This window comes from Sceloporus undulatus, chromosome 4 (genome assembly GCF_019175285.1).
Source record: "Sceloporus undulatus isolate JIND9_A2432 ecotype Alabama chromosome 4, SceUnd_v1.1, whole genome shotgun sequence".
In the NCBI taxonomy this organism is placed as follows: domain Eukaryota; kingdom Metazoa; phylum Chordata; class Lepidosauria; order Squamata; family Phrynosomatidae; genus Sceloporus; species Sceloporus undulatus.
In genome coordinates this window covers 14059566-14072180 of record NC_056525.1, presented here as the reverse complement: position 1 = coordinate 14072180, position 12615 = coordinate 14059566, and the positions used below count along the sequence as shown (strand labels likewise).

The window sequence follows — 12615 nt, the reverse complement described above, 5'->3', positions numbered from 1 at the left end:
ATTTTCCTTTAATTTGTCGACTTGATCCTTTTACTATTGAAAAGTGAGATGGTGTGTTTGCAAACCAATCGATGTGTTATTTCCTTGGAGGCAAAAAATGTGATCCATTTCATAAGGCTGGTACCTAAATGTGGGAGCAATTTAATTTTGTTATTGTATCTACTTCCTTCACTTGAGACTCTCCCCCCACCCTCAATTTTTAATCAGTAAACATTCTTCCTTTCTGCCCTCTATAGTACATACAAATACAATTTGCAAACTTCTGGACCCAAGTTAAAATCCATCTGTTCTTTCTCACACTGCTCATTTTTCATTCTAGACAGGGAAATCTCACCACTACCCCATCCAAACAATGACTTCTGACAAGAACACTCAAAACAAATGTATGGCAGAGCAACAAAGCAATGGCAAATTGTGGCCTCTATATCAGCAAAGCAGTGATTCTGTGCTGGAATTTAGTCTGAACATTAAACAAGCCATGCCCAGAACAGGTTCAACACACTGGATAATGTTAAAAATGAAACATGGAGTGTATTCAGGGGCCCCATTGACACGGAAGCCACCAGCCAGTGTTGGAAAAAAGGTTGCATTTGATGGCCAAACTCCCAGCTTCCACACATCAAAGACTATTACAGAGAGGATGGGGAAAGACTTTTCTATGCTGCCCCAGAGGATAGACTAGATCTGCTAAATTGAAGATACAGGAGAGCAGATTTCAATGGAACATTAAAAAGAACTTCTTGACAGTAAGAGCATTTCAGCATTGGAACCAGTAGCCTACAGAGATGGTGGGGTTTCCTTCTCTAGACATCTTCAGAAAGAGGCTGGACCTGCTGAAGATGCTCTAGTTGGAGATCCTGCCCTGAGCAGGAGTTTCGACCTGATGGACCACTAGGACCCTTCCAACTCTATGAGTCTATGAAACAGAAAGATAGACTTGGACCTTAGAATGCGCATGAAGGACTGGGTCAGCTGAGAATTTCACTTTGGTTTGTCTATAGCAAGAACATACCCCAGTTTCTAAATTTCTTTATATATTTTGTATTTCTTTTCCCCCCTTATATTTGAAACCAGCATTTGGAATGTCACATTTCTTTAATTTGAAACCAGCATTTTAAATGTCACATTTACAGAATCTGTCTGTCTGTCTATTTCCTGTCATTGAGACAGTCCCAGGTCTCATGACAGTTTAGAAAAATTCAAATAGGAACAGGTAAAAGCTCACATCAGTAAACACAGAGATAAAATATAATTAGACTGTCCATTATAGTTGCAGTTCTTATGCCATCCCAGTTGATTCTTACTATTACCATTCCATTTTAAAAAAAGAATACAAAATATGTAGGTTGCTGTGGTTTTTGCTTACATTCTTAAAAAGTAACTTTTGGTTTTCCTATTTCTCAAAAGAAGTAGCATATTTCATTTTAGTTATTTCTTTTAAAAAAACTATCTGAAAGCAGCATCACAGGAATTAACCAGCACTTAATTCCTGTGACGCACCTCTTCCAGCAGTACAAGGGTCTCTAAAGACCAGTCCTCTATCGGTTCTTTAAAAAAAATCAAAGAAAACAAAACTGACAGATTTTTACATCTTTACCAGGTGTCATTGTAGTCTCCCCACACAATTTTGATCTTAAAAAGAGATGGGAGATAATGAATTAAAATAACCGAGCTACCTTTTCTAAACAAGGTCTAACAGTTTAGAAGTAATTAAAGGGAACAGCATTACCTATTTTAATTTAACAAGTAACATAAGTTCTTTCCTTTTAAAGTCAATTTTAGAAAAATTGTGACAGGATCTACTTTGTAGAATCAGATGTCCTTATCCACTGATTCTTTATCCATGGATTCAGCCATTCACAGCTTGAAATATATATATATATATATATATATATATATATATATATATATATATATATTCAAAAAACAAATCTTGATTTTGGTGTTTTATAAAAGGCTCACCATTTTACTATGCTGATTTCAGAGCAGCCATTACAGTTGGCCTTCCCAATCCATGGATTCTGCATCTACAGATTCAAACAAAATATTGAAGAAATAATTCCAAGACGTCAAACTTGATTTTTCTGTTTTATATAAAGGATGCTATTTTACTACACTGTTGTATTTAATGGGACTGGAGCTTCCCCGGATTTTAGTATCCGCAGAGGATACTGGAACCAAACCTCAACAGATATGAAGGGACCACTGTATTTCATGAGATTCTCCCTTAAAGAATCCATGATGTCTAAAGGCTGAGTGAACAGCACAGATTGTGCCAGAAACTGGCAGGGTCAGAAAGAAAAGTGAGGCAGCAGATGAATGACAATATCTAATGGTACAGATTGTGAGATACTGTGGGCCCTTGGTATCGGCTAGAGTTTGGTCCCAGGATTTCCTGTGGATTGCAAAATCCATGGAGGATCAAGTCCATTATATACAATGGTTGAATGAAAATGGTGTCCTTTATATAAAAGGCAATATCAAGGTTTGTTTTTTGGAATTTTAAAAAATATTTTCAAGCCATGGATGGTTGAATCTATGGATGCAGAATCTATGGATACAGAGGTGTGGCTGTACTATGCATTAAAAATAGTCCTTCCCAATCTGGCACCAGATTTGTTGGAGTATCTTTCCCACCATTCACAGCCAAAACTCAGATTGTGGGATTCATATTTGTTATTTTACTTCAGCATATGGCAACGCAATGGATGGGAGACCACCAAGAGTCCTGGTCATTAGCAGATCAAGGCTATGGCTTCTTTGATTTAGTCTAGTCATCTGTAAGATTATCTCCCTCTTTTCCTCTTCCTTCAATTTTACTGGACATTATCATCTTTTCCCATGAATCATGTCATCTCATTATATGTCCAAAATACACTAGCCTCAGTCATTTTGGCTTTTCTGAGAGTTCAAACTCATTTGTTCTTGGGCCCATTTATCTATCTTTTTAACAGTCCATGATATCCATAGAGTTCTCCTCGGGCATGACATTTCAAATGAGTCGATTTTTTTAATGTCGATTTTCTTCGCTGTCTAAATTTCACACATACACTGTACACAGAAACTGGAAATACTGTAGCACAGATTTGTCATTTTTGAAGGAGCCAACAATAAAATGTACCACATGTGAGCAACAGTGTCACAGACATAGTCAAAAGTTTTACATGCCATTTTTTCTATAAGTGCTGTGACATTGTTTGTGATTAACAGATAACTTTCTTCGATGTTAACATAAACAGATGGGCTTTTTGAGCTCATTAATGGTCAATGAAATGTGTTAGTTCTCTTCTACTACATTCCAGTTTCTGATTCTAAAGCAGATCTGTACTACAGCAGTTTTATACCACTTTAATGGTAATGGCTCCATCCTAAGGCATTCTGGGATTTATAATTTATTATAGTAAATGTAAGGGACCAAGATGCCTTAGGAAGAAAGGAATTGGGGATTAAACTGTGTAGTGTCAACAGATATTTAGTGCACTTTGGGAGTTGTAGTTAAAAGTAGAGGTCTAAAACTCCCTAGCAAAGAAATCTTTGTACCTTACCCAACTATAAATCACAGGATTTCATAAAATGGAACCATGGCAATTAAAGTGGTAGGAATCTGATATAATGGTTTAGGGCAACTCTTCTTCCATATTTAAATTTTATTTAAAGTTTTTCAAATACATACAAACAGAATAACAGTATCTAATCTAAAAAGAGAAAATAGGAAAAAAACAAGGAAAAAGCAATGGTAAATACAAATATAGGAAAAGAACAGAAAAAAAACTAGGAAGGATAAAAGTGAATTCTAATCTTCTCTTCAGTGGTTATTAAACTGTATTAAAAATAAGGTCCATCAATATCTTTCTCATATTAAAAAAAAATAACCTTCAACCTCTTCAACCTCCTTTCTGCATGTTACAAATACGTATTAATATTTCCAAATTAAATTAAAGATATATTCCAAATTAAAGATATAATCAACTATCAAAGATATAATCCCTAGCAATTTTATCACTTCTTTGGAAATCTTTTTAAAAGTGCTTAAAATGGATCTCCTTTAATCTGACTGATCTCTTTTAATCTGATTTTGAATAATATTTTACACCTGAAAATGATGAGTCGATCCTTATGATTATGAGCAATACTGTAACAACTCTTCCTTTTTCTTACTTCTTTTCTTTGATTGATGTATTTCAAATTATATATGTATTTTTATGATGTTTTTATTTGCTGTAATCCCACTTCGATCTGAAGGGAGAAACGGGAAATATAAATAAAATATTATTATTATTAATAATATTAAAGTCACATATAATGTTTATATTACTTTTACCTCTCAAATGCATATAGTTCTATTAATCTCCTCAAATTATCCCCTTTCTCCTTTTACTACCATATCATCATCAGCTGTGCCTCCCAACCAATCTGAAAGAAAAAGAAAAATTACCTCTATTCCTTTATTATTAATATAAATCTCGCCTTTAAATTGTTATTTTCTGTTTTCTATGGCTTCTTTAATTGCCTTTTTGTTCATCTCTGCTTCAATTCCCATGCCTTCTAGACCTTCCAAACCCATATAGAACAATATACAGCAATAGGTAACTTTTGTAAATAATTTCTTAAATCAACATACTTTGTTTTATGACCTGTATTTTTACATTGACCAAACCACAAATAATGAAATCCTTATTGACATTTTAAAACATCGTATAACAAGAACCATATCAACAGCTAAATTGCAACAAAGTTGGCCTTTGTTTCTAGCTATTTTAACTGGATTTCACCCTTGGCATTTTATCAAATCTCTTCAGTTAAAAAGTGGGCACCTTTCATATGATTACAGAGTATCTGAGGGAAAAACATTTCTCCAAACAAAACATTCTTATCATCCCTCTCAACTTCCCCCATGTTCCCCATCTTCTCTCTTCCTCGGTTCTGTGTTGTTTTGAATGTCACCTGCAGAATCACTTATGTGTCTTCAAAAATAAAACACTTACTCCAACCATATCTATGATTTTATTCTCACATTCCAAGCTGACTTCCTATTCATTCATCCTTCCTGAGCTCTTTGGTTCATCCATTTCCTCCTCTCAAACTTGTATTTTCCCATCATCGGTCTCATCCTGCAACCCAAATTTCAGTCCAAATCAATTGTCTTAATATCACTGATCATCAGTTTAAGTTCCTGCTGAAGCTCTTGCCATATTGTTGAATCAGCATCCTCTTCCCAGGTTTGTATCTTTGCCCTCCTTCTTGTAAGCCAGATTTTGGCACATGCAAAGTTAACCTTTCTCTCTACAACAGCTCCTCTGATACAATGTAATAGTAACACACCTCTTATGTTACTCCGGCTGCTGTTAATTAGGAGCCTCTTCCAGTCAAGATAATCTGTTTTTCTCAAAACAAACCAGCTTCTCTCTTTCAATCTAATTTTACTTACAATGTATTTTTTTAAAAAAATAAACATTCCAAATTAAGGGGTTTATTTGATAATTCCTCATCACTATGTCCTTTAGCCACAAAAATTTATTTTCCTTTTACTCACACATTTATTAAACTTTCTGACTTCAGTCTTAAAATTTAAAGCAGTAATTTTCAAGATCTCATCCAGTAATATGAAAGGCAGAACACTTACCCAGCTATTGATGACAACCACTTGATCAAAAATTTCATTTCATCCCATAAATCCAATTATTGTTACAAGATATTTAAAGGAAGAAAGTACAGTTGCTGCTGGTTTACCACGTAAAGGCTTGTGTGCAACAGGATTATCTGATGGAATTTGCCTTGCATTCCCTCCCCCACTTCAGTCACAGTCAACTCTCACAGTCCCAGATGCTATGTGATGGTCCAAAAACATTTGTTGCTTAAAAAGCCCAATGTATTTCAGCCTTCTCACCAATTGGCCTTCTTCAGGGACAAATATCAGAAATTTCTGGAGCTGCAAATGCATTCTCAATGAAAGTGGAGCTTCTGAGTATTAGTGGACCTTTTGAACTTCCTTTTAATATACAACAATTTAACCGAGAGTGCAGACTGCAGAAATTTCTGATATTTGCCCCTGAAGAAGGCCAATTCGTGATAAGGCTGAAACACGTTGGGCTTTTTAAGAGAGAAGAGTCTTGGATCGTCACACAGCACATGAGACTTTCGAGTTTATTGTATGGGCTTCGGAGAATGCACCCAGAGCGGAACGGGAGTGAGCAGGAAGGGAAGAGAACAGGGAAAGGACACATATTACCACATGGGAGAATGCTGCCGATGCCACTGGAAGTCCCCAGTCCGTTCCCCATCCATCCCACTGGAGCTGATTTTCAAGAATCATTCAGATCAGTTCTTGAATATCGGCCACTTTCCCCATTTTGTTACCTTCCCACTCACTTCCGTTCTGCTCTGGGCATGTTCTCCGAGGCCCGTGCAATAAACTCTCTTATCTACTTCCATTCTTCCACTGAAAATATGTGCTTTCCAGTTTTTTGTTCTGTTTCGACTCCCACAGTCTCCACGAGCTTGGCAAGGTTTTTGGACCTTTGTGGGTGATCTCCTTGTTCCCCCCCCCCCCCAAAAATCCTGGGAGGTAACTCATCAGTTGTAGCCTGTCTCCAGAATGATGGAATGGTGGTAGCATTGCCGCTACTCTTTCTTTCACAGAAGGAGATGTCAGTTGGCCATTCCATACTCATGTTGGTCTGTGTAGGGCCACATGTGTGTCAACAAGGCTGATGACAGTTCATCTTATCTCTTGCTTTGTCCACTGCCATAGATAGGAATTCATAGGACCAAGTACAGCTTTAAATGGGGTCAACAGTCTTTATTTTCTCTCACCAGTTAGCCTTGGAAGCAGAGGCACTTGGAATCTCTCAGTGAAAGCTATAGGTACTGGATTCTTTCAGGGAATGCTTTAAAAAATAAAACTGTACAAAATAATATATACATCTGTAGGAAAGAGATATGCCTTCTGTGCTCTATACTGTGGCACAAAGCCAATCTAAGCAAATTCCTATGCAGATATGCCTCCAGTAGAAGATAACCTGTTTCTTCTTTAAACTTTCAGGGCTTGAGAGCAGCAGATAATGACCCAACAGCTCCTCCCTACGATTCCCTTCTTGTCTTTGACTATGAAGGAAGTGGTTCAACAGCAGGCTCTGTAAGCTCACTCAACTCCTCGAGCTCCGGAGACCAAGATTACGACTACCTGAACGACTGGGGGCCAAGGTTCAAGAAACTGGCAGACATGTATGGGGGTGGCGAGGATGACTAAACTGACCTCACATTCTTGTTTTGCAAAAGAGGAAAGCTATAGCATTAGAAGAAGTTGATGATGGTGAAGAAGAAGAAAAGAACCCCAACAAGGAAGAAGAAAGAAGAAAGAAATGGAGAAGGAAGAAGATGGAGAAGAACCAAGAACTGTACAGAAGTGGCAGCTTTTTTAAATTAATATCCTCTGCTGACTGTATTCCTTTTAGTGGTGATTTAGAAAGTTTCTTTTTTTCTGTTGTTTTCTTTCTTTCTTTCTTTCCTGTTATCTTTCTCTCTTTTTTAAGAACTTTGAGCTGTCTAGCATGAACACTCACCTCTGCTGCATTTGTGGGTTTTTAAAAATGTTTTTTTCCCAGTGTGTCAGCGGGGATACTGCTTGTTCTATCCACTTTATGACTATAAAGGGAGTGAAAGGCACTCTGTCTTAACTTGAATTTCTTAGAACAGAAGCACTGTTTTTAAAATATATATATAGATATATATATTTGAAAGTGCCTTTTGGTACATGTATCAGATTCCCTCAATCTCAGGAGTGTTCAAAAGAAACAAACAAAAATTTACGTTTCCACCATCTTTGGACACCACACTCTATGACCCTAAGCCAGTGCTAGCTGGGAACGAATTAACAGAAAACAGGGACTATGGAACGGTTTCTCTTATGGGCCTTTTTTTCTAAAAAATACATAAATACATAAATAGGTGGGAGAGGTATTTCTGGGTGGAGGGGAGTGAAGAAGCAAAATGCTTAGTGTACAACAATTGCTAAACTGCTATCTTTTGGCATATGCCAATGGTGAAATGAGTGCACCTGTTGTATATACAATTCATTGTTTATCTGATGCAAAATATTGACCTGGGTTTTCTCTTCTGACCTGGTCAGATGTGATGTAGCTGCATAGAACTAGAGCATTGGTAAGCCTTTGGTGAGTACAACAACCAAGAAGACATTGCATAAGCCCTACAGTAAATGGCAAGACCAAAGGCCACTTGTGTGAAAGAGTCTTCTTTCTTTCTTTCTTTCTTTCTTCCTAGTCCCCTCCACCTGCTGAGTTCTAGCTATCATGGTTAGGTTCTGTGTTTCTATGAAACATTCATTGTGATGAATTTTTAACATGAAATTCTGACAGAAGATTAGGAATGCAGCATTTGACCATCTGAACAAATGGTTTCAGCAAGCTGTGTAGAGCTGTGTAAATTCTCTCACCAAATATTTGAAAGCAGTGGCACAAAACATAGGTTCTGCAGGCCACTTGTGGCTCACTGAGCCCTACTGTGTGGGACTTGCATTGTGCATCATGGTTTAGAGTTGCACTGCATAGAGCCCAGAGGACCTGTTTTGTAGCCTACATTAATGTAACCAGAGGTTCTACCCCTTCCTATTACTGTACCATGAAAAGGTGATGAAGCTAAGCACAAGCAAAAATGTACATATAATCCCTTTGTTGACTTGGGGTGGGGGGGGGAGGCTAATTAACTCAACCAAGAAGGTGCACATCTCCATTTAAAAAAGCTGCAAACTTAGAGGGAACTCCTATGAACCAGCTTTGAGTGCCATGATAACAGGTGTTGTGGGACCTCAAAATAGTTTTGATGCTATTTCATCCAATAGAAGCCAGTCCAGCAGAGGATATTGTCTTACCATGGTTATGTCTTATGTTCCCTGGTAATTTATAAGATGGGACCAGTTACGCCTCTAGTCTGGAATGATTTATCACGCAGTTTCCTGTTTCAGTGCAAGCAGTCTGTTCTATGATTTTGTGATATTAGCCAGGAAAACCAATGAACCTGATTGAAAAGCACATGCAGACTGATACTGTATAATGAGTAATCAAATGACCAGATTTCTTTGATTGTGTATTAACATCTTACTTCATTGTCAAAAGAAAAGTAGCACTGGAACTCCTTGAGTTTTGTGTAGTTCATTGCTCCAAAAGTGAGATACACATCAAGGTTGGCCTGAGAAATATTACAGTCCCAATCAGTGGTATGGTGTGTGATCAAAGCGGTGCACCCCAAGATCCTCTACAAGGAGCTTTAGAAACACGTTTCAACTGTACATTGCTATTGGCTCTTCCTAAACAACCTCTTTGGTTGTTACATAGTCAAGCCAACCCTGGTCCAATTCTTGTATTACTATATTTTTAAAAGATGTGGTAAAACTTTATCAAATAGACTTTTCCCATACCATGAGATATCATTCTGGGTGCAATTCATGTGAAACCCACTGTAAGCTAATACTGTGTGGAATATGGGAAACACCAGATCTGCCTTGTGGAGATGAGACTTCAGAAAGTATGGTGCATGGTACAGATACAATGGTGGGAAGCTCACCTTGAAGTAACCATTGTATTGCTGTTGTGTGCCTTCAAGTCATTTCCAACTTATACTGGCCCTAAGGTGAACCTATCACTGGATTGTCTTGGCAAGATTTGTTCATGTTAGGTTGCCTTTGCTTCCTGTGAGGCTGAGAGTGTAACTTGCCCATAGTCACCCATTAGCAAGGATTCAAATCCTGATCTCCCGGATCTTAATTCAACACCCAAACCACTGCACTGCATTTTTTTCAAAACTGTAATGCAATATTTAAGGCAGATTGGTCCTTAGAAAAAGTAAATCTGAATCTCTTGGTAGCTTTCTTTGACCTTGGCCAGGGAAAAAACTGACCAAATAAAAGGAGGAAAGGGTAAATGCAGGATAAGGATCCTCAAGAAAAAAGAGAGAAAGAAGGAGAGATATAACCTCATTGATCCTCCACACTTTCAGTCAAAGTGAAAGATGAGCCACATAATGTTATGTTCTGGAGATTCTGTCAGTGGGCAGATATCCTTCCTGATGGTCTAGTTTTGGCTTTGAGGACTCTTAGCTCAATGGTAAGCCCACTGGTTTTTTTTTTTTTCCCCATAAGGTTGTAGGTTCATTCCTTGGCCTCTCCAGTTTAAAATGTCCTCAGGAAAATAAAAAAGCTGGGGAAAATACCTTTGTGGCAATTTGAAGAATTTGTGCCATTCAAAGTCAACTGTACTGTACAGTCTGACTTACTGGAAGACAACTTCATAATTCATATGATATCCATTAACTGGAGTCGAAGAAGAGATTGCTTTTCCTCTGGAAACAATCTGTACCTCCTTAGAATTACCCACCCCACATCCTAAGAACTGTAGATCATAGTGTTGGGTGAAAGGTGCTAATGATACTGCCAGGAAAGTTATGGTTGGCATGGATCCATAGAAAAGAACCACTGCACACCTCTGTGTTGGGGTTGTGCTGGTATTTTCTTTTCCAGACAGTAATCAGGGATGCTGTGTTTAAACTGTCTCACATTTATGGTGTCCTGGTGCATAATCCTGTTGGATACTTTCCTTAGAAAACCCTATCAGAGATGAAGCATATCCATGGGACTTATCTTTCACCTTGTACAAATACGTTATCGTTCCCTTCTGCATAAAAAGCGGGCAAACACACAAACACACACCACGGTGGGGGAAAGAACTTTTGGGTGGTCCATAATCATCCTTTGGGCAATGTTAGCATCTTTTGACTATTGTTAGCCAGATTGAATCAACTGTACGTAAATCAAACTATGTGCAACCTGATCAATATGCACCTGTATCTATCATCAGTACCTCCAGGGTAAGAAAAGACTACCATGTGATTAATGTGCATAAATGTTGACAATTAAGCCAGAGTTATTTGCTGCACCCTGATTGAACCTCTCTATAATCAAGGGTAGCATACTACCTAGTTTGTATGTAGGGTCAGTATTTTTAAAAATAAATCCATCTAGATTCTGTACTTTTTCTGTCAAAAAAAATTGTTCTCCCCCCATCCCTTTTAATGATTTGGACTAGTGGGGTTTATGTCTAATGTTTGTACAATTATTTAGATTGCATGGATGTGTAATGTACAAAATCACATTTAATGGATTATGAGCCACTTAATTGTGCTTTGAAATCTTGGATTATCTATGATTTAAAAAGAAAAAAAAACACAAAAAGCTAGTCTCCAGCAGATTTATGGGAAACAATATAGGTGTGCTTAGGTATTATTTTCTTTAAATCCAAGAGTCTGCACAGTTTTAAAGAAATTGTTTTTGATTATCAACAAGAAATGGGGTTGCTCTTACCTTATCCTCCTTTTTTGTTTGTCTTTTCCTTCCCCCCCCCCCCCTTTCTCCTTTTTTTCTTTTTCTTTTTCTTTTTTCTTTTTTGGTCAATATACAAATTGATTCTCATTTTGAAGTTGAGAAGGGGAGGGGAAGGGGAATGAGCGTGGAGAAATGTACTTCAAATGGATGTTGTTAAGAGCGTATTAGAATGCAAGCTCCTTTGTCTATAGACTTTGAAAATGCTCCTCGCGCATTTTATATTTCATTGTATCATATTTTCTATAAAACACAATTTCTGTAAATTAACGACCATTTGAAATGTGTCGTCTCTGATAAAGGAATGTGTTTTGGGTTTTTTAGGGGGGGGGAAGTATTCTGGAGGGAGCATTCTGCCTATCTATTGTGATTTTGCTCACAGAGGATGTGATTTCACTGTACTGTAGTTTGCACTGGCCACAATCCAGAGAATTTCTGAGGTGCAGCCAAGGATTTGCACATAACACCCAGCCACGCTTTTTTAAAAAAGAAACTGTTTCATTTTGGAAGAGCGGGACAGATCAAAAGCTGCTTTTAAAAGTGTTTGCAGTTCCAAAAGTGGTTAGTCATGCATCATGCAGAGTGGACTCCACAAACTCCTACATACCTAAATCCAATTACTAATCCCCACTAGAGTCGATCCACTGAATCACTGGGATTTACATTAGTGTTGGCTGGCAATGCCACTGAGCAGCAGATTTCATGATTCTGTTTAGGACTAGCCATTGGATTTAAGCCTTGGACTTGGTTACGCTGTTCTCTGGACTGTGTCCTTAAACTTGAACATCTACATACAACTTAAACCAGACAGTTTAGATTGGGGTTTTTTTTTCCCACTCCAGTCTCCACCTTCCAACTTTAATACATCCATGCCCTCCAATATTTCATAGATAAAAACCTGGATGTTGCCATGTAACATCAGAGTACACAAACTCAGAAAGGCTGCAGCAGTTGCCTTTTGTCTGAGACTCCTGGGAAGCCAGCATGTGTAGTGGTTTGAGCATTGGACAATGACTCTGGAGACCAAAATTTAAATCCCCGCTCAGCTATGGAAATCCACTGAGTGATGATGGGCAAGTCACACTCTCTCAGCCTCAGAGGAAGGCAAAGACAAAAAACCTGAATAAATCTTGCCAAGAAAATCCCATGAAATGTTCATCTTAGGGTCCCCATAAATTGGAAATGACCTGAAGGTGCACATCATCAACAACAACAACTGGGAAGGA

General features: G+C 37.9%; 1 protein-coding gene across 14 annotated transcripts in view; it reads left to right on the top strand.

Moving 5' to 3' along the window:
* The window catches only part of CDH4 (cadherin 4), a 1166202-nt gene extending 1154543 nt beyond the window's left edge, over window positions 1-11659 (top strand). For all 14 annotated transcript variants that reach the window (XM_042462689.1, XM_042462688.1, XM_042462685.1 and 11 more), the window contains one exon: window positions 7043-11659. In XM_042462689.1, the coding sequence (XP_042318623.1) occupies window positions 7043-7249 (207 nt within the window). In that variant the 3' untranslated portion in view covers window positions 7250-11659. The remainder of the gene's footprint in view (window positions 1-7042) is intronic.
* The last annotated feature ends 956 nt before the right edge of the window (window positions 11660-12615 follow it).